The sequence below is a fragment of the Rhinopithecus bieti genome, unplaced genomic scaffold, assembly GCF_001698545.2.
Source record: "Rhinopithecus bieti isolate Rb0 unplaced genomic scaffold, ASM169854v2 scaffold_34958, whole genome shotgun sequence".
In the NCBI taxonomy this organism is placed as follows: Eukaryota; Metazoa; Chordata; class Mammalia; order Primates; family Cercopithecidae; genus Rhinopithecus; species Rhinopithecus bieti.
In genome coordinates, this window is record NW_016814973.1 from 457,562 (window position 1) to 480,210 (window position 22,649).

General features: G+C 38.8%; 1 protein-coding gene across 6 annotated transcripts in view; it reads left to right on the forward strand.

Moving 5' to 3' along the window:
• The window catches only part of MAST4 (microtubule associated serine/threonine kinase family member 4), a 589,801-nt gene that overhangs the window by 159,505 nt on the left and 407,647 nt on the right, over window positions 1–22,649 (forward strand). For all 6 annotated transcript variants that reach the window (XM_017852851.1, XM_017852852.1, XM_017852857.1 and 3 more), the window contains exon 2: window positions 4,502–4,655. In XM_017852851.1, the coding sequence (XP_017708340.1) occupies window positions 4,502–4,655 (154 nt within the window). The remainder of the gene's footprint in view (window positions 1–4,501; window positions 4,656–22,649) is intronic.

The following is a 22,649-nucleotide window of genomic DNA, read 5'->3' on the forward strand; positions in this document are numbered from 1 at the left end:
GAATGTGTCGCAGGTAGAGGAGATGATAAATGTAAGGTCCTGGGTGGGAAGATGCCTGGGGCATCCAAGGTCTGGCAAGAGACCAAGGTGGATCAAGTGGAGTGGCAGGAGCTGGGATTAGAGAGGAGGACTCCAGCAGTGGAATTGGAGCATCTGGCTTCATGTTTTAGAAGGGTCACTGCTGTGGTGCTGAGAGGATGGAAGCACAGAGACCTCTTGAGATGCTATTGCAAGAGAGAAGGGGGTGGCAGGGACAAAGGTGGTAGGCATAGAAATGGTGAAGTATCTTGGATGTATTTTGGAAGCTGAGCCTGGAGGATTTACTGGTTGGATATGGAGTGTGAAAGAGAAGTTAAGAACAACTGAAAGGTTTTGTGACATGAGTAGCTAGAGAAAACAGAATTGCCATTTACTGAAACTGGAAATTTCTCTTTCTGCTTATATGACCACTGTTAATATTTAAAAACTATGAATTACAGAACCCATGTGCTTGGGAGTAGACGTGTCTGAAAATGAGGTTGGAGAAAATTGTCATTTAAGAGGCTGAAAGTTCTGTGTTTGTGGACAGTTCTAAAATGCCTTTCACAGACGGATGGTATTACTAGGGCATATAGCCGTAGATAAAGAAATCTGTGGTCCATACTTGCAGATGATGGTGATGGTGATGGCGGAGACACTAACCAAAATTAGATCGAGGCTTGTAAATGATGTGCCTTCATTTTCCTTTTAAAATTTATTCTTTTAATTGAAAAGAAAATTCTACATATGTATATGCATTGTAATGTCTTAAAATATGTATGTATTGTGGAATGGCCAAATCAAGCTAATTAACATATGTATTACCTCACATGCTTATCATTTTTGGGGAGTGAGAACACTTAAATCTACTCTGTGATTTTCAAGAATACAATACATTGCTATTAAATGTTAACTGTGTGCTTTTAATTCATCTTCATTGATATGGCCAAGCCACAGTGTCATCGTGGAGGATCTGTTTTTTCCTCAGCCTGATAATTTGTAAAACAGCATATAATGGGTGAGGGCAGTAAATATAGAAAATATAGGTATGAAATTCTGGTAATCAGCGTTTCTATAGAACTGACAGTTTTGGAAACTTTCTTTCAATTCTGCATCACACTTACCTTGGTTATACACCTTTTGTCCCTTAAGATGCTAAATGTTTCTTGTGATAAACTGCTAGCAAGAGTGGGTATACATCCCTCACTTGAAGGTGATATGCTGTGCCCCTGTCTGACTTCTGCATTCAGTAATATTAAAGGAACCTCTTCCAGCTTTTCTATGGCTCTTGTTGGAGGTTGTAAGAACTAACGTAGGAAATTTTAAGCAAATCCAGTCACTACAAATCAGTATTAGGTAAGGACATGTTGCTGTTTCAATCCAGGATACTTTGTGGCCAGCAGCATGTAGGTGACCACAGAGTAGGACCTGGCCCTCCAGGAGTACACAGCCTGCTTAGGGAGAGGAACCACAAGTATTTGAAGCAAGGGTATCATGCCCAGGCTTAGATGCCCTTGAACATCAGTGAAAGTTTCAAGACAGCCTCTGTCTTTAGTTCAACTCCTTGTAGTATGAAGACTTTGGGAGTCTGGGAACACTGGAAAACATTAAAATGGAATCATTTAAAGGACAAAGTCCAAACTGGCATGTTTGATGTCTACCATAAGCTCTAGGGTGTGATGAAGTGTTTTAAAAGGGATGATGAGTATTTGATTCAGTACAAAAAATGAAAAATAAATTGCAGGGCTGCAGTGGACCATTTTTGAGAAGCTTTGACTAATTATAGAAAGAATAGTAAAGCCACTGACAACAGAGCAAATTCGGAAAAATGAGCTATTCAGAGAGAGCCCTGTTGGGAGTGTGATTGGATGTGAAGAGGAAATGGGATCTTGGAGCATTGCACTGTGCTTATAGGTTTTCTGCTCATACTGTGCCTGAAACATTTGCAGCCCTCACAGTTCACTGCCTCAATTTTCCCAGATTTAAAATAATACTCCCTTCTTGGGGTTGTGATTTTGATTAAAAACCTTGGCTTGTGGACTAATAGCTCATGTCTATATATGTGTGATATGTGATGAATTAGGTTTTTTTTTCTGTTTTCTCCTTGAGTTCCTTCTCTTTGTTCCACATTTGTTCACCTCTTTTATGGCTTTGTTGGAAATATGTACGAAAATTACCTAATTCCTATGTAGGAATTATCTTCTTTCCTCTGCTTGTTTTTCTGCCCTCTGTGAATTTGTGATACAACAGTCTTCCCCAGAGTAATTAACTGTAATTCTACAAGCTGAAAAAATTTAACTTCAGGTGAAAAATAAGTAGCAGATGCTGATGAACCTTACATGAGAAATATTTGTATTTTATGCAGCTGTCACTCATAATTAAGAGAAAATAACTAAGTACAATGGACCCTAACTTGCTTGATTGCTTCACAGGGTGGGCATCCATTCTTAGTGCATTTACTGGGACTATTAAATAGTAGCTATTATGGGACATTTTGTTCAATGTCGATGGCACATTGCCACCTTGTGGCTGCAAATTTGTCTTGTAATGTAAAAGTAAATTTTTTAATATTAAGTCTACCTGATATAATCTTAATGTTACATTTTTCCTAGTATTTATACTTTACTTTGCTCACAGAAGCTTTGAGACACCTTATAAGACTACCTGGAATATAGGATAGGAGAACTTAAGAGAATATTCTTGTTCTTAGAATAGTCATGTTGAAGTATTTGGGGGGTGGGGCAGTGAAGAATCCTACTGCCTGCAACCAACAGTCACCGTGCATGTATGAAGAGAGGGAGAGAGAGCAAAAGCGGTGTGGCAAAAGGTTAACAACTCACCATTGAGAATATGGGTGTTTACTGTTCCTGTAACTTTTCTGTAGTTGCAAATGCTTTTCTGAAAAGTTTGAAATTTAAAAATTGGCAGAAAAAATAATTGGGGTATTGAGCACAAAATTGAGCCAAAAAGGAGGCAAAAATAACCTCCACATTCTTTAATGATCTGACTCTAGATGAACTCAGTGATTTGGTTCTGCATTTTCTAGAGGCTATATGGAAGCTTCTCCTTGGAGGCCCTCCTAAATAGGACACTGATGTAATGAACAGCAGCCCTTGGCAAATACCTTGTGATAAGTTCAGCTCTGCATTTGAAAGGGTGTGGGGTTTTTTTCTTTTTTCTTTTTTCTTTTTTTCCTTTTTCCCAAGTGCACTCTGGAGTCCCTTTTTCCTGCTGATCTGGCTTTGATCTTGGAGTGGATGGGCTGCCAGTTCTTCAAGGGCCTCTCACTAAAATACTGACCGGCAATGAGTGTGAGATGGTACTTACAGAGAAGTGCTTGAAATCCAGGTGTTAGGTCTTACTAATTAATACAGTTATGCTTAGGGGAATCTCTTAGTAGCTGAGCAGATGAGGTCTGTTCTATCTCAACTAACTTGGGAAGGGTTGCTCATAAACAGGATCAAATTTCCTTTCGTGCAATAGTTTTTATTTTATTTCTATTTAATTATTTTTTATTATGTATTTTTTGAGGCAGGGTCTTGCTCAGTTGCTCAGCTTTAAATGTTACTTGGCTTTTCTGTTTTTAAATTTCTGCAAAGTTAACCTTTTTATGTACTTTTTTGAGGGATCTTTAATAACTAACTGGACTTATGTAGGTGTACATGAAAATTGTTGTCCTTTGCAACTATCTTAGACACATATTCATATGTACTTACTTGAAGGTGAACATTTTAGATGGTATGGCTCCATTAAGCATGAGAGGCTTTCTTATAAAAACAGGCAGATCTTGAAATAAGTGTTGTGACACAAGGATCCTTTGGTAGAATGCTGTCTCTTGAAGTGACTTTGGTTTCTCTGATTCTTGTGACAGGTTTTCTTTTAAAAAGCTATAAAGTGATGTAGGGATGTATTGATTTCCATTAAGGGCTAGGGTGCTTAGAAATTTTTCTCCTGTACAACATATATTTGTGAGCAATATGTGAATTTTCTTTCGTAACCAACTAAAGAGAGTGATCTATTGCTTCTCTATAGAGCGACAATCTTCAGTTTTGAGGGAGACCAGGTACAGAAAGACATATTTTATATAGTGACCTAGGATATACACACATACACATATAACTGAATAAAAGATTTCATGAAACAATACTATCCCTTTGTTCATTGGACGCTGATAATTTCTATTCTATTGCATTAAAAAACACCAGTCACAATCTACCAAACTTGATTTCATGACCCACTAATGTGCTGTGACCCACAGTTTGAAAATCACTGCTGTTGAGATTTTGCAGCAAGCCAGACTCTCTTTCGGATGGAAATGTGACAGTGAAATTCTGAATTCTCTAAGGTAGCAAAATTGAACATGGGATTGGGCGAATGGGGTTTGAGAAGGAAAAGAAAGGAAGAAAAAGTGTGAATGACTGGTCTTTCATTCTAGGCTGTGTTGATGCCCTAGCCAGTGATGCCATTCTTCCTCTTTCTGCAGCTTGACCACCTATTATCCCCTCCACCCATGCCGCTTCGGAAATGCAGCAACCCAGATGTGGCTTCTGGCCCTGGAAAATCACTGAAGTATAAAAGACAGCTGAGTGAGGATGGAAGACAGCTAAGGCGAGGGAGCCTGGGAGGAGCCCTGACTGGTGAGTCGTGGTGGCTTGGATGAGAGAAGGAATTGCGTTTCTTTACAGGGTCCTGCATGGCCCCAGAGTTCCACATGTAATCAGCCTGCTTAAGAATGGGCCTGCCTCTGCAGACCATTTCATAAAAATGTTATCCAATCCAGAAAGCAGTTAAATTGAAAATTTTATTAATAAACTTTGCTGAAATATAATTTACATGAAATGACAATATCCCCAATTTTTTTTTTTTTTTTTTTTTTTTTGAGACAGAATCTTGCTCCATTGCTAGGCTGGAGTGCGGTGGTATGGCGTGATCTCGGCTCACTGCAACCTCCGCCTCCCAGGTTCAAGCGATTCTCCTTCCTCAGCCTCCTGAGTAGCTGGGACTACAGGACACGCCACCATACCCAGCTAATTTTTGTATTTTTAGTAGAGACGAGGTTTCACCATGTTGGCCAAGATGGTCTTGATCTCTTGACCTGGTGATCTGCCTGCCTCGGCCTCCCAAAGTGCGGCGATTACAGGTGTGAGCCACCGCGCCGGGCCAGTATCCCCAATTTTAAGTTTCCATTTGGATGGATTTTTGCAAATTTACACCTCAGTTTACTGCCGTGATCAGGATATAAAATGTTTCCCATGCTCTTCCTCGTCAAATTAACCCTCTACTGCCACCCTCAATGCCAAATCCTTGGCCCTAGGCAGCCATCGATCTTCTGTGTCATTATAGATTAGATGTACTTTCTCAAGGGGTTTATATTAAAGGAAGCAGAGTGTCTACTCCTTTGTGTCTGACTTCTTTTGCTCAGTGTGATGTTTTTAAGATTCACCTATATTGCTGCGTGTATTAGTAGCATATGTTTAACTTTGTCAGAATAGATTCTAGTGTTCTATACTACTGTAGGATAACTGTAGTTAACAATTATATATAATTTCAAATAGCTAGAGGGAGGATATTGAATGTTCCCAACACAAAGAAATGATAAATGTTTGAGATGATGGATATGCTAATTACCCTGATCTGATCGCTATACATTATATATCCTTAGATATATATAGTCTATCCTTACACAATTAGTTTGCTACACATTATATGATTGAAACATCACTAGTACCTCATGAATATGTATAAATTATTCTTTGTTAATAAAAATAAAATTAGAAAAGAAACTGCCAAATGGTTTTCTAAAATTGTACCATTTTACATTCCTGATATGGATGAACGATCCAATTGCTGTGCATTCTTGCTAACCTGTGGTATTGCCAGTTTTAAAAATTTTAGCCATTTTCAGTGTTATATGGATGTATCACATTGTGGTTTTCATTTATGTTTCCTTGGTGACTGGATAATGTAGAACACCTTTCATGGGCTTATTGGACAATTATTTGTATTTTGTGAAGTATTGGTTCAATTCTTTCACCCCTTTTTAAATTTCATTGTTAAAATTGAGAAATTTTCAAATCCAGAAAACTCACAAATTATTTTTTACTGCAAAATAGCCAAATTAAATTAAAACCGAGCTTTTAAAAGTAACTCACTACTTAAAATTGTACGTTATTAACTATATTACTGAAAGCTAGATTTCCGTTATTTCATCAGAGTACTTTTTCCTCTAGATACAAATATTTTCAGGGAACTTTGTTTCTTAAAATCCCTAAACAGTGTTTTCTTTCCATGTGATGGTCTTGTCTGCCAGTTTAAAAATGGCCTGGAAAATAAGTTGAATTACTCATTTTTTTTTCTTGGAGAACTATGATTTTGGCTTTTTGAAGATGAAATTTCTGAGAACACAAGTGCTACTGCCACATGATTAGTGGAGTCTGGGACATCTGACCCAGTGTGCCACTCTGCTGGAACAAAGGGCCAAACTACCTCAGGGCAAGGGGGAGAAATTCATCAAAAAAATTGCTGCAGTTTAAGGCAAATCTTTTCCCTTGAGTTTACTGATGCTCTTCTAATGCTTGTTAGGATATTTTTCTTTGCTTTCATTTGGTAAATGCAGACGATTTGCTTTTTAAAGTAGGAGATCCCAAAGATTATTCTAACTCTTATAGGTAAGAAAATTAAATCTTAAAGGTTAAAAGACTCATCCCCTTATTTATTAATTGCACTTAGGAAATTGACTAACCTTGGTTCAACTATTTTTGACTGATAGGAGGGACAGTAATTGTTCTATCCACTTTTGCTAAAGCAGTTTACATAAAGCTTTAAAATAATGCATGGGTGTGGCTGTTGATGCAGATATATAATCTCAAACATGAAATTTGGCCTTTAGCTTTGAAAATAAATAGATGGACTTGATTCTCTTGTCATAATTTTAACAGCTCTAGCAAGTCTATCCTTAGACAATTAGTTTGCTACACAATTATTTTTGGTAACTAAATCTTTGGTCAGATAATTTTTTAAAATCTTTGATAGTACTTAGAAGAGCTTAAAAAAATCCACTGAACATCAACCTGTTTTTGAAGACAGTTCCTTGAAAATTATATTAGAATATTAAAAAAAAACAATTTTTAATTGTTCCTCTATATAGTTTAGCTGAAGATTTAATGAAATAATATATACAAAGCAGCTAGCCCAGGCAGCTGTTAGTATTATGTGCATAACTAATTGAATTTGGGGGGATTTGGAGTTGATGGGTGGCATGGACTCATGGAAATGAGTTTGGTACCCTGATCGACTGGCTTGCTACTTTGTGTTAGGCACTGTGTTCATATCAGGCTAGTGTCAGGTGTTGGAGCACAGAGAAGACAGCATCTTCCCTGATCTTTAAAAAATGTGTTTTCCACTAGTTTTAGGTAACTAAATAATTACGTGTGTTCTCATCTTGGGACATACCCTATTGCTAAACTTAAGCCATACTGGTTTTTCCATCAGAGGCCCATACCCGATCTAATCTGTTACTTAACGACTGACCACCTTCTCATGGTTTTATTTTGTTTTAATCCAAGGATCTTTTCTTTGGCAGTATTCTACTTTCCTTAAAACAAAGATTTTTAGTTTATAGTTGGACAGTTTTGCCAACCAATTATCCTTGATAAGGTTCACTAAACTTTTAGCTTTTTGAAAGGAAGATCTGTGATTAATTTATATATTTATCCCTAATAATGATAGCTAATATTAAAAGCTTACTGTGTAGCAGGCATTATGTTTAGGGAATTATATTTATTGACTTATTTAATCCTTGCAACATCTCTATGTGTCTATGAGGGAGACACTGTTAGCCCATTTTACACATGAGAAAGCTGAGCCACAGGTAGGTTGAGTAACTTCCTTGAGGTCACAGTTCTCACAACAGCAAAGCCAGGATTTGAACCCAGGCATCATGGCTCCAGAGTTCATGCTCACAACTGCTACACTGTTCCTAGCATATTCAGTACCTAGGTTTTAAATAAATTCTTAATTCCAGCAGTATTAATTGGAGTGAATCTTAGATGGGAAAATTATTCACTCAGTTGGAATTTGTGGCTAACTCAATCTGTAGGGCTCCCAGTCATTTAATTGTAAAAATAAAGTAAAACTAGGCAATTAGTACATATTTAACACCTTAAAATTCACACATTGGTTAACCCAGAAATTCAACTTCTCAGAATTCATCACAAGGAAATAGTCATATGTCAAGAGAATTAATTAACCTTAGTTATATTTAAAGCAGCACCATTTATAATAATTAAAATTTCATATTATCTAAATAGCTGGCAAATGAATACTGATTAAACATTATGGTATGCATATAAAATGGAAAACAACTGTAAACATTAAAAGTCATATTATAAAGAATATGTTTTAATACTGAAAGAGACTCACAATATATTAATGTGAAATCCCATTGTTAAATGGTCTCATAGTGTCTCATACTTCCTAAGACTTACTATATTTGTAATTAAATAATTATATACAGATGGTCCCCCACTTACTATGGTTTGGCTTTTGACTTTTCAACTTTATGCTGAGTTTAGTGGGGTATGAAATACATTATTGACTTAGGATATTTTTTACTTCTGATGGGTTTATCAGGATGTAACCCCACTGTAAGATGAGGAGCATCTGTCTTTAATGAGGAGGAGGAAAATAATTACTTTCTGCTAAGGAATTTTCTCAAGCTGGAGTGATGGTTGAGTAGGCTCTCTTTAAAAATGGGCAAGTGAAGGATGCTATGGCCTTTTTTATACCCTGCAGCTTAATCCATGGGATAGTTTTGAGCCTGAGTTTTCTGTGGCATTTGGTGGTGTATCAGTCAACAACAGTAATGTTGTATAACTGCAACTATCTCAATGGTAGACAACAATAAGTATTTTTTTCTTGTTCAGATGGCTATAGGTCAGTTGGGGGTTGGCTGTAGGTCACTCTGGGCCCTACTGGGCTTGGTTCCAGGATGCAGTTTGGGGCTAGATTTGCTCTATGTGTCTGTCTGCTTCTTTAGACCAGCAGCTACCAAAGGCATCATCTCCTTATGAAAGACAGGAGCATGAGAGAGCAAGTTCTCCTGTATAGGCACATTTCAGGTTTCTGCTGGTGTTATGTCTGCTAATTTCATATTGGCTAAAGCAAATGGTATGGTCAAGCCCAGAGTCAAGGGGTAGAAGCACACTTCCCTTTGATACCTTGGCCAGGATGCAGGTACAGTCATGTGCCACATAAAGTCATTTTGGTCAGTGATGGGCCGTATATGTGACAGTGGTCCCATAAGATTATAACGGAACTGAAAAACTCCCATTATATGGTAATGTCTAGATGATCCTGATTCTGTGTAGGCCTAGGCTAAGGTGTTTGTATCTTAGTTTTTAAACAAAAGAGTTTAAAAGGAAAAGAAAAAATAGAAAATAAAAGCTTATAGAATAAGGATATAAAGAAGAAAATGTTTTTGTACAGCTCCACAATGTGTTTGTATTTTAAGCTAAGTGTTATTACAAAAGTCAAAGTTTAAAATTAAGAAGTTTATAAAGTAAAAGTTACAGTAGGGTAAGGTTAATTTATTATTAAAGAAAAATGTTTTTTTTTTAAATCAGCGTAGCTTAAGTATACAGTGTTTCTAAAGCCTACGGTGATGTCCTAGGCCTTCATATTCACTCACTACTCACTGACTCACCCATAGCAACTTCTATTCCTGCAAGCTATTCATGGCAAGTACCCTATACAGGCATACCACTTTTTATCTTTGATTCTGTGTTTTTAAGGTAGCTTTCCATGTTTAGATATGCACATACTGATCACTGTGTTGCAGTTGCATACAGTATTAGGTGCAGTTGCATGCTCTACATGTTTGTAGCCTAGGAGTAATCGGCTATATACCCTGTAGCTTGGTTGCATAGTAGGTTACACCATCTGAGTTTGTGAAAGTACATCCTATGATGTTTGCACAATGATGGAACTGCCTAAGGAAACATTTCTCAGAATGTGTCCTTTCTGCTCAGCAATGCATGACTGTATGTACAGTTGTCCCTCAGTATCCACAGATCCCAGGTTCCACGATACCGAAGTTCATAGTTGCTCAAGTCACTTATATAAAATGGTGTAGTATTTGCATGTAACTTATGCATATCCTTCTGTAAGCTTTAAATCATCTCTAAATGATTTATTTCACCTAATACAGTGTAAATATTAATATTCTGTAAACAGTTGCTGTACCGTATTTTAACATTTGTATTATTTTTATCATATCACTATTTATATTTTCCAGATATTTTGATCCACAGTTAGTTGAATCTGGATGTGAGAGCTGACTTTAATGTTACTCCAGAGGAGTAAAGAATTGGAACTGATAATTCAGTCTATCCTAGGTAGCTTCTTTTAAAAAAATCTTTTACAGTAAAATTTAACTATTTTTAAGTTTCAACATAATATGTATTCAATGTAGACAATTTAGAAAATACAAAACACTATAATGAAAAAGCCTAAAACCCCATAATTTCACTATGCATAGACACTCATGATTGAAATGTTCACATTTTCCTCCCTAACTAAACTTTTGAATCACTAAGCGCATTAGATTAAAGACGAGAAAATAACCAGTGCGTTTTTTGTAGGACTGGCATTTAAACAATAGACCCGGAGCTTACTATGCACATTACTGCCTGGATTTTTATTTTGGAGGCTGATGTATTTCCTGTCTTGAAGGTCCACAGTTTGCTAAATAGGCACCTAGAAGCCTCATGTAAACATTGACTAAGCTTTGGAGCCCCCTGATGAGGAAGTGGAGCATTATTCTAATTATTATACAGACCCTTAAGTCTGGGCATGGATATTGTTGGTAATATGCCGACAGCTCACAGTGAGGAAGCTGCAGAATGAAGGACAGAATCTCGGGATCTTGAATCCTGGCTTCTTGATATGCAAATGCATGCCCCAAATCTTTGTCCTGCATTCTACAGCTGTGATGTATGTTGCAGCCTTAATAGCCAGAAAATGAGTGCTGCTTTTCCCCATGAAGAGAGTTTTTTTTTTCCCCCCAAATGTTTGGGTTGGTTGGAATGTAAAAGAAAGACAAAAATCTATATATGTGTATAACATGCACATAATAATAAGAAATCAGCTTTGCAGACAATATAAACTAGAATTTTAAAGCTGTTAGAATCATGACGTTCTATCTTGGGAAGAAAGTTAAGAGAGTTTTCTTTTTTGGACTATGGAAATCAATTTGGAATAACGTCTGAAAATTTTTAAAAAGGCATTTTTTAGTGTTACTTTTTTACTTGAAGCGAGAAAGGAACAACACAATCCCAGAAAACATTCTTTCCTTTAAAATTAACCTGGAAGCTGTTGCTTTTAATTACTGTGTAGTACCCAATGGGTTTCTCATCCTAAAAGCCTCCTTAGCTTAGTGGGCAAGTCTGAAATAATTCAGATTCAAGATAATTTATATAAAGTATGGCTGTTTTATGGGTAGCTTCGGTATTTACTAAATGTCACACTTAAATACAACTTAAACTTTCCTATACACTCTAGATTTCTTCAGTTTTGTAAGACCATCAAAAGAATGCCTGTATAAAAATGGTGTGTGTTAAGATAATGCTACACGCTATGATAAGCAACCAGAAAATATCAGTGGCTTAACACAATAGTAGTTTATTTCTTGCTCCATGTAGAGTTCAAAGTAAATGTTTGGGTTCATAGGCAACTCTCCTCCCATGGTGACTCAGGGACCCACATTCCATCTTCTGGTTTTGCTCTTCTTAATAGCCTTGAGGTACCCCGTTTCCAGTTGGTAGAAGTGGAAAGAGAGACAAGAAACCCTTCTGACTTCTTAAAAGTCCCAGCCTGGAAGAGACATGCTAATTTCCATTCCTGTTCTTTTAGAAAGATCTAATCACCTGGTCACAGATGAATGTAAAGTGCGTGCGTGTGTGTGTGTGTGTGTGTGTGTGTGTGTGTGTGTGTTGGGGGGGTGCTAGGGAAATATGGCCTCTGCTGGCCTTGCGTCAGCATTCAGCTAGATAAGAGATAGGGGGATCAGGGCACTTACTAAGTCAGGAAAGACTAGGAGAGAAACAGATTTTAACAAAGACACAGGATGTCATGAATTCTGTTTTGAGTATGTTTGAAATGCCCGATGAGACATACTAAATAGGTATGTCAAGTAGGACTGTGGAACCACAGAAGGAGAGAAGCATCTTCAGAGGAGGAAATGATAAAATTATAGAACTGGAGGACTGATTTGTGGTTGCCAGGGATTAAGGAGGGCATGAGGTAGGAGGGAAGTAGGTATGGCTATAAAAGGGCAACATGAGGGATCCTTGTGATGATGGAAATGTTCTTTGACAGTGTCAATATCTGTTCTTGGGTTGTGATATTGTACTAAGGTTTTTTAAGATGTTACCATTGGGGAAACTGGGTAAAGAGAAGTACTTGGGATCTTTCTGTATTATTTCTTGTAACTGCATGTATATCTATAATTGTATCAAAATGAGATAATTTAAAAAGTTGTATCAGTAATCTTAATACATTTGCTTAAAAATAAAGCAGAGAGTTACTGGATTTAGTGGCTTCATTTTTCTCAGTGCATTATGAGAGACCATGGGGAGAAGGGTTGCAGTTGGGAGGGTTATATGGGAATTGAGAAGAGAAGGAGGTATAACATAGTCTTGAAGAGTAAGAAGGGAAGCTATAAATGTAGTAGGATTTCTTGAAAGCATTGACAGCCCATTAAAAGTCTGAGATCATGAATTGAAAGTGAAGCCGGTCTACGTGTTTGTGCTAAAGGTTAAAGCACCAGGGAAATTCATGTACTGGGTATACTGGTTCCAGAAAACAGAGAGAGGCCTGGTCAAGGGTCATTCATAAGAGTGGTGAGGAAGGTGGACCTGAGCTATACAGGAATGAGAGGCAGTTTTAGTGCCCATGGTGGGATATTTCTGGGGCTCGAGCCAAAGCCAGTGGGAATTTGGAAAGAGGACTAGAAGCTGGGACTTGGGTGCATGGTGGGGCTGGGGAGCGAGCAGTGGGTGAACTGAGTTTGACTTAACCAGCCCCTGAAGGGTGACTGAAATGTTAATATAGTCATGCATTGCTTAATGACGGGGATACATTTTGAGAATGTGATTTCCTAATGCAAACATCATAGAGTATACTTACACAACCTACCTGGTTTAGCCTACTGTAACCTATTGCTCTTGGGCTACACATCTTTACAGCATGTTACTGTACTGCATACCATAGGTAACTGTAACACAATGGTAAGTATTTATGTATCAGACATACCTAACATAGAAAAGGTCCAGTAAAAATACAGTATTATACTGTTACAGGACCACCCTCCTATGTGTAGTTCATTGTTGTCCAGAACATTACGCGGTACATGACGATGTTTTGAAATTTGGCGCCATTTGAAATTTTTAAAGGGCAAAGAATCTTTATAATTCTCATCATGTGCTCTCTTGTGATACTCCCAGTTTGGGTTCTTGGCTCTTGGCCAACAAGAAAAAGCCCAGATCCACAAAGAATTGATACTTAAGGTTTTACTGACTTAAAAACATCCTGCTGGTATTTGTTTTACTAGTTCTTAGTATTTATAAAATCGCTATGCTGAAGGCACATAACTAAGGACAAGAATTCTCTTGAGTCACTCTAGTGTTGTTTTAGAACTTAAAAAAATTGTGTAGTTCATCAGTAATAGCTTTTTAAGCTGAGAAATGTCTCGATGTAGTTTTTTGAGTCACCAGGCAATGAACAGGCAATTCTGTTAGCATCTTCTTCCCAGTGACAATACATGATTTTAAGAAGCTTTAAAACCATTTATTGTCTTTACTGCTCCTATGACAGTTTATATCCTGGATATTTTGTTTGCTATCTAGGTGTTCTAGATAGAAGGTGTGACTATTTTGATGTATTTTTGTAAGTGTTGCAATTCCTCCTTGTCAGGAGTAGGAAGGTCTCATGAGACCTAGACTTAATGGGACGCGCAGCTGTCAGCGAGTTCCTTTGGCAGATGCTGCCTCCCAGTGGCTCTCTGTCAGGGAGCCTTCTGCTGGAGCTCATCTCCCATGCAGATGGTCTATCGATGAGTCATTGCCCCTCTAACGGGCTTACATGGTGGTTCCCAGACCCAGGTCACCTGCCACTTAGAAACTGCCAAGTGGCCACCACCTTGTTCAGAGTCAGGCTGCAGCCTGTTGGGAGCCCAAGTCTCTCCTTTAGGCATTTTGCACCAGGGAAGCCTTCCCAGGAGGTGACAAGACAGGCATGAGGGGAAAATTAAGGAAAGAACCTGAATGAGGACTCTAAGAATCAAAAGCATTTCTCTTATACCCAGGGGCAGATGAGAGACTGGGCTGTTTGCTTTGATGTGTACCTGAGCTCTGGATAGTGTTGGGAGCCATGCTTTGTCAGCAAATCGGGCACTTCAGAAATCAGTTTTACAGTTCCGTACCTGATAGTTTGAAAAACTTAACACTTGGTCCTGAGAGTTAGTTAATGTTTTCCATAGGAGGCCCAGTTTCTCTTAAGATGCTTGAAGCCCCCTTTGTAGAGCAAAAGGTAACGTGGGCTTTCAATCACTGTTGACATAGAATTTCAAGATTACTCGGGCAGGAAAATACTCAGATACAGCTAAACCATTATCAGCTGCAAAATATGTTGGCTATCTGGACCTTTGGCTGGGTGTGTTAAATGTGGCAAACCAAACTCAGTAACTAGAATTCTTCAACATACACCAGAGAGGAGGATGTCTGGTAGTCCTTTAAAGTTTTTGCTGGCATGAATTTAAAACTTGTATGTGTGTAAATTTTTTTTTTTTTTTTTTTTTGAGACAGAGTCTCGCTCTGTCGCCCAGGCTAGAGTGCAGTGGCACGATCTCGGCTCACTGCAAGCTCCACCTCCCAGGTTCACACCCATTCTCCTGCCTCAGCCTCCCAAGTAGCTGGGATTACAGGCACCCGCCACCACGCTCGGCTAATTATTTTATATTTTTAGTACAGACGGAGTTTCACCGTGTTAGCCAGGATGGTCTTGATATCCTGACCTCGTGATCCACCCGCCCTCGGCCTCCCAAAATGCTGGGATTACAGGCCTAAGCCACTGTGCCAGGCCTGTGTGTAAATATATTTCTATCAGGAAGCTCTGTATGCCAGTTAGGCTAATGAAGAAACTTAAACCAAAAATGTACAGAATAACAGGATCTGTGAACAGAAGGCTTCCTCCCCCAACTCCCGTGCTCATTTCTTAGGTTCTAGTGTGATTCTACAAATAATGGGCTTTGGTCCTTCCCTAGGAAACATGATTAATTTATTGAATCCATATCTTAAAAATTTAAGTTGCTTTCTTCTTAGAATTCCCTTTAGAATAAGAAACTGATTTCAGGGCTTTTTTTTTTTAAGCCTGTTATCAAGGTGTTGAGCTTTTTTGGGTGAGGCGTAATCATATTCCTTTTTCTTTCCACTGCTTTTTAGTTTTGTCTTTTAGTACTCCCCTGGAACTCTCTTTCTTTCTGACAGGATGGACTGTGGCCCAGGCGCGTCTGGGTATGGCTTTCCTATCCTTCATGCACTGTGCTCTTTTAGGGTCTGAAAAGCACACTGATCCAAGCTCATCTTCTCAGTTCCCTGTATTTGTAGACCCTCAGAGGTGAAGCGGCTTTAGCTCCTCTGAGAGTCTTTAGTAGAGATGCGGAAGCCACAATGACTTGATTATATTACAGTTAACAGTGTGAAAGATTTATTGAAATACTGGAAAATTAGTACGAACTAGTAAATCTCACACTTCGTGTCCTTGAGTTGCTGGGGGAGGAGGAAGTAAGGTTGGGAAAGGTAAGAAGATGGTGGGTGGTGCCATTTCACACCACGCTGGAACGCATTTACAGAGCTGGACATAGGTAACTGGCTCTTCTGGTGATGTTTCCGTTTCTATTTTGTACTTTTTCCCTTTCTTCATGTTTCAATTTTTTTTTTTTTTTTTTTTTTTTTTTTTAAGATCTTACCCTCTTATAGGAAACATGGGGAAAGGCTATGTGGCTTGACATATACTACTGGGTTCCAAAGTAAAAGGCCAGTGACATCTTATTTCATACAAACTGCAGTACTGATGAGGTGCTAACTGCTCGTGTACTGGAATTAGTAAACTGCACTATACACGAATCCCCTGGACAACAGAGGCAGAGAGTAGTAGGGTGCGATGCAGTAGGGAGTGGGAGATATAGATCAGAGAGAGAATGGAATCACTGAATTAAATGAAACCGAATTTAAAGAAAGCAAGCGATTTGCCTGGGTAGAGACAGCATCTTGCCATCTTATACTACTGTTTCAGGGTGTAAATGGAAGAACGTGAACTGGAGATCTAAGGTCCAGATTCTAGTCCCAAGTCAACTTCTAAGTAGCCTTTATTGCTGGCTCTTAGTTTCTTCATCTGTCAAGTGGGCGGGTTGGATCCTATACTCTCAAGGTCCCTTGGAGTTAAGTAGTAAATAATTTTAGCTACCGTGGTGAGGGAGGGAAAGTCTTTGTAGAAAATGGGTTTTCTTCATTTTCCAGCCCCTGCACCCTCCCTTGAACCCCTGTGCACACACACAGGCTTTATTTGTTGCTGCGCGAGGACGCCCACCTTTGCCTCTATTAGAGCTGCTAGTAGGTGTCCTGTCACTTGAGCATACCCAGGCCATTCATCTCTTGCTTACAGCTCATTTTTTGGTGGCCAATCAAAGCCACTGGGAATGTAGAAGTTTTTTTTAACTTCTCAGATAGAAACTGAAAATGATGCTGACTTTATGTCAGTTTCACAGGAAAAAGAGTAGGTAAAGAAATGCAAATGCCACCAACCGGGAAGTTGAAAGATTTGTAAAAATTAGTGTTTCTGATATATTAATGACTTTGGTGGTGGTAGCCCGCATTTGTCATTGTCATGTTCCATTGTCATTCAAGTACTTAATCACCACACATTGTGAGGGCTAAATTTATTTTCTTGTGTCTGCCTAGACAGATAATTTCTCTATTCTTTGACAGTATTGTCTCAGGCATCTGAATCAGACCTAAGCCTGAAGGGAGAGCAGAGGGTAAGTCCCCTCCTTGCATTTAACTCATTGCTGACTTGTAAAAGAGAGAATGATATTACTTAAATGTCTGTTTCCTTCTTTGAGTAAGAACACAGGGGCAATCGTATCATGGTTTGTGTCCTCTCTAAAATTCGAGTGTTGCCAGTTTGATAGTATTTAGAAGTAGGGCTTTTAAGAGACGATTAGGCTATCCTAGGGCTGCTCCCTCATGAATGGGACTGAGACCCTTTTAAAAGAGGCTTCTTTTACACAGCAGCATTTGGTGAACTTGCCATTCATTCTCCTTCTGCCATGCGAGGATGCACCAAGAAGGCCCTCACCAGACCACATGCCAGCACCTTGATCTTGAACTTCCAGCCTCCAGAGCTGTGAGAAATAGATTTCTGTTCTTTATAAATTACCCAGTCTCTGTTATTTTGTTGTAGAGGCACAAACTAAGACAAATTGTGACTGCTGTAAATTATTAATGCTGCACCCAATTCAGCTTTAAGAAGGATTTTGCATAAGGTTGTGCAGCTCCCAGTTTCCCAGTCTGTGTAAAGAAGAGGCATGTATGTATGTAAGTAACATACATGGGCATTTATGTGTTTATATGTATGCATGCACACACTGCATTGCACCCTTGGTTTTTATTTAGTTCCAATAATGTAGGATGGCCTGTATTTTTGCCCTAAGTTACTCTGAAGGAGAGTTAATAATTATGTATGTCATTGACCTTTTATTAAAACTTCTGAAACAAGTTTATCTGTGCTCAGATCAAGAAAAAAGGGTTTAGATTGGTCTCATAATTTGAATTCTTTCTTTTGTTAAATAATGACAGCTGAGTAAACCTACTGTTTCTCTTTTTGTCTTGGTTGCCAGGAATCTCAGTGCTAAGTGTTTTATTTTGGTTTTGCTCCATTTTGCTAGCTTTTGGCTGCAGTGGTGTATATGTAAATAACACTAAACAAAGTGGGGAATAATACATCATGCACATACCTGTGGCTATGAGTGTTGTTGTACCCCTGCCCTCTTAGGTGTACAAACTGATAATGAAACATGTAATCTTTAAGACCTTTTTCTACATTCAGATTCCATTCCAAATACCGTCATGTTACTTTTGCTGACTCTTCCACTTCTCTCTCCTTTGATACCATCTTACGTTATTCTTTTCTTGAAAGATAGATTACTTTTAATTTTTTTTATTTGTGTACCTATCATTCTGTTTGCTAGTTTATAAATTTATTGAGGACTTTTTCCTTGTATCCTCAAAGCAAAGCCTTGTGCATTTCTAATTCTCATATTGCCAGATAAAATATGGGGTATCCAATTAAATTTTAATTCAGATAAGCAACTAATAATTTGTTTTATTATACTTTAAGTTCTAGGGTACATGTGCACAATGTGCAGGTTTGTTACATATGTATACATGTGCCATGTTGGTGTGCTGCACCCATTAACTTATCATTTACATTAGGTATATCTCCTAATGCTATCACTCCCCCCTCCCCCCACTCCATGACAGCACCAGTGTGTGATGTTCCCCTTCCTGTGTCCAAGTGTTCTCATTGTTCAATTCCCACCTATGAGTGAGAACATGCGGTGTTTGATTTTCTGTTCTTGCGATAGTTTGCTGAGAATGATGGTTTCCAGCTGCATCCATGTCACTACAAAGGACACGAACTCATCCTTTTCTGTGGCTGCATAGTATTCCATGGTGTATATGTGCCACGTTTTCTCTTTTTTTTTTTTTTTTTTTTTTTTTTTTTTTTTTTTTTTTGAGGAGTCAGCTCTGTTCGCCCGACTGAGTGCAGTGGCAGATCTTCATCAGCTCACTGCAAGCTCCGCCTCCCGAGTTTCGCCATTCTCCATGCCTAGCCTCCCGAGTAGCTGGGACTACCAGAGCGCGCCGCACTTCGCCGGGCTGTTTTGTATTTTTAGTGGACGGCGGTTTCACCGTGTTAGCCAGGATGGTCTCATCTCCTGCCTCTGTGATCCGCCGTCTCGGTCCTCCCCAAAAGGCTGGAATGGCTTGAGCCACCGCGCCCGGCCTGTGCCACGTTTTCTTAATCCAACCTGTCACTGATGGACATTTGGGTTGATTCCAAGTCTTTGCTATTGTGAATAGTGCTGCAATAAACATACGTGTGCATGTATCTTTATAGCAGCATGATTTATAATCCTTTGGGTATATACCCAGTAGCAACTAATAATATTTTTAGTATCCAGTGCTATGTTAGGAGCATATATATTCAAATTTACTTGAATTTAAATATAGGTATGCATCCTGTATTCTTATTTGCTAAATCTGGCCATCGTATCAATAAATACTGGAATGGTTCTGTGCCTAGGAGTTATCAGATATAGTCTCATAGGTACAGGCATGGTATGAATGGCAAGTGTTTAGAGGCATTATACATAAACATTCATTCAATATCCTTTTTGTGCACGTGTGTTGTGTGTGTCTGTGTGTGTGTGTGTGTTTTCCCCCTGTAGCTGCTTAGTCACATGGGAGTCAGGACCATCTTTGCAGACAACCCCAAGTAGCTCTGATATATGATATACTGTACTCTTTGATGTCTAAAAGTTTGTGTGCATTTGCCCTATTACAATACCTTCAATAGTCACAGTGCTTTCTTTGTGGATCAAATAATGGGAGATGTAATGCATTTAATGAAATGGCTACAAGAAAATGACCTGGCTTTCAAGCTTGAGAGATGACCATTTGGAGGGTGATTGGAGCAACCAAAACACTACCTTCCCCCAACTCAGCCCACTGATTCCCCATAAGCATGGCTGAATTCTCTAAGTAGGAATGCTAAGTAGCTGGCAAAACTATTATCGTAAAACATGAAGCATTGACCCTGGAGTTCAGGGCTACTTCATGTCATCTGAGCTTTCAGAAGTTGTCAGTGGCAACTGACAATTGATAGACTAGAAATGGAAAGGATGAATTCCAACCCTACACCTACCATTAATGTTCAAGCAGTGCAGAGGCAGTCATGATGCTAATCTTGGCTTTGACTTTTCTCATCTTAAAAACAAGGGCATTGTTTTGTGAAGCAATTGGTGTTTTGTTAGGATTTAATTCAGCCTGCAGGGTTGGATAACAATGGTTCTTAGATCCTTTTGCTTTGAAACCAGGCAGAGTGGGCATTAACTTTCCTCATAAGGGAGGAAGGAGAGCAGGTTACCCAGTTCCTAATTGAGATCTCTCACTTCAGAAGTAGGAACTTTTAACAAATGGCCATTTGAAGGCGCTGGAGGAGATGCACTATGGTATTTTTGAGGAAATATTTTATGGTTATGCTCTAGATTTCTTATTCATTGATCGATATTGACAAGCATTTCTTAAGACAAAAATATTACATTCTTCAGGTAACATACATAGATATTGTTGTTGAGAAAGAATTTGAAATCTATTGGAATAGACCTAGCATGGAACTAGCAAGTGTTCCAAAGAAATAGATATGATTACATGATTGTGAAACACACGATTATGTGAATTAGACCGTATGTAAGAGTTTCCTTGTAAAAATAGAGAACCTGTTAGGAAATTTAGACTTGTCTGGAAGTTTCTGCATAGGTTGTGATACGGAGTTTATTTTGTCACCTCTATGGTGGCTTTTGTTCTTTTGTTTCTCTTGTAAAACTACTGGTCCCCAACTCCTTAGCCTCTGTCATAACTGTTTAGATGTAGGGTGGTTGTCAGAAATGTTCTGTGTCTCAGGGTTGCCAGTGACATTTGAGGGCATCCATCAAAGCATCTTGGTGAGCAAAAGAGTGTCACTGAGTAGGATTCGTAATTTCTCCAAGAAGTAAGATATCAAATATAAGTTGTCCTCTGGGGTATTGAGGTTAATTAGCTTACCTTGAAAATATACATTATATTGTGGAGATGGTAGACTCTTTTTGAGATGGTTTTTAGAAGAGAAAATCACAGCTGTAAGAAGTGACATGGTCTCCTCCATATCAAGCTTAAGGCCTCTGAGTTTTCTTCATTATTGTTGTCATTATAAAACAAACACTTGAGCCAAACTTAAAAATTCTTCTAGGCAATGTGTAACTAAATAATAATGAAAAATATGATCCTTGGGGGAAATTTAAATGAGAGACAGATGGAAAGTCAGTACACACAGACTTATGCATCTGGTTCTGTAAAGTCTAGTGTGTTTCACATGCAGGATATTGAGCTAGGTGTGACATGGGGCTACAAAAACAGATGAGATGCACAAGTTACAGTGTAGTAGAACATAGTGCATACATAAATAAATGGCACTCTGTACATGTGCACCCACACATAGCAGTGGGTGGTGTGATGGGGGAAGGTAAGGGTAGTAGCCTTCCTGGTTGGCACCATTGGCATTGAATCCTACTTGTGGATTCCATTCCAGTGGTGCCAGAATAGGTAAAAGCATCATGGAGGGGGACCTGAACTATCACTGAGCACAAATTGTGTGTTCAGTTTTGTGCTGGGCACTTTAACATGTGTTACCTACTATCGTCATTACTAGAGGTAAGGAAATCGAAGCTCAGAGAGATCAAGTTGTTGATCCGGGGCTCTCTAGCTACCAAATGGTGAAAGGAGGATGCAAACTGATGTCTGACTGCTTTTCCATTCTGTACTCCTGAGTCCACCTGGTGGATGGAACAAGAACCGGGTATGCTCCAGGTTCTCAGTGCTGGAGAGAATTTGATCTGATCTGAAGATGACAAGGAGGAGGACTGTTTCCAGGAGGAGCTGTTTAACATTGAAAAGTAGAGTGGATAAAAAGTAATAATTTATTTTGGACCTTTTGTCAGATGGTATGATAGGTTCTTTGTTTACATTCTAAATTAATTCTCATCACCTCATAAGATTGGTATCATCATCATTGTACAGCATGTTTATGGTAACTGAGACTTAGAAGGTTAAGCCTATCCAAAGTCACATGGTGGATACATGATAGTAGCCAGGGTTTGATTTTAGGATTTAAACCTCATGCCTGGGACCTTTGGTGATAGACTTGAAATCAATAGTTTGATTTTACAAGTTTAGAAATTAAGGGTCTTTCAAGGATCTGGAGGTGAACACATTTAGATGGAGTGAAATCTTAGGGTTGCACTGACTGGATTGAGAAGTCACAGTGTGATGGGGAGGAGGAAGAGATGACTTTTATTCATTTGATTATTATTTTAAAGAGGGCCAGGTACTGGTCCTCAGGGAGGTTTTAGAAAGGTATAGATAAGGCAGCTGGGGAGAGGGAGGACGGAGAGGAAGACAGAAGAGGGAGCTGACAAGTAGTTTAACAGCTGTTCCACATATCCACAAAATGACTCTGAGAAAAAATGGTTCTATTTATTTGCCGTTTCCTTCCATATATCTTGCCAGCAGCATTCATCAATATCTGTCATTTCCCAGGGGGGTTAGACATGTCTAGCAATTCATTCTACTGAATTATATTTCAATACGTGAATTGAGGGAGACCAGATTGCAGATGTTAACACTGACCTCTGCCCAGCATTGCACAGACACCGCCACCACCCACCTCTTTGGGTGCCCTCACTCAGGCAGACATTC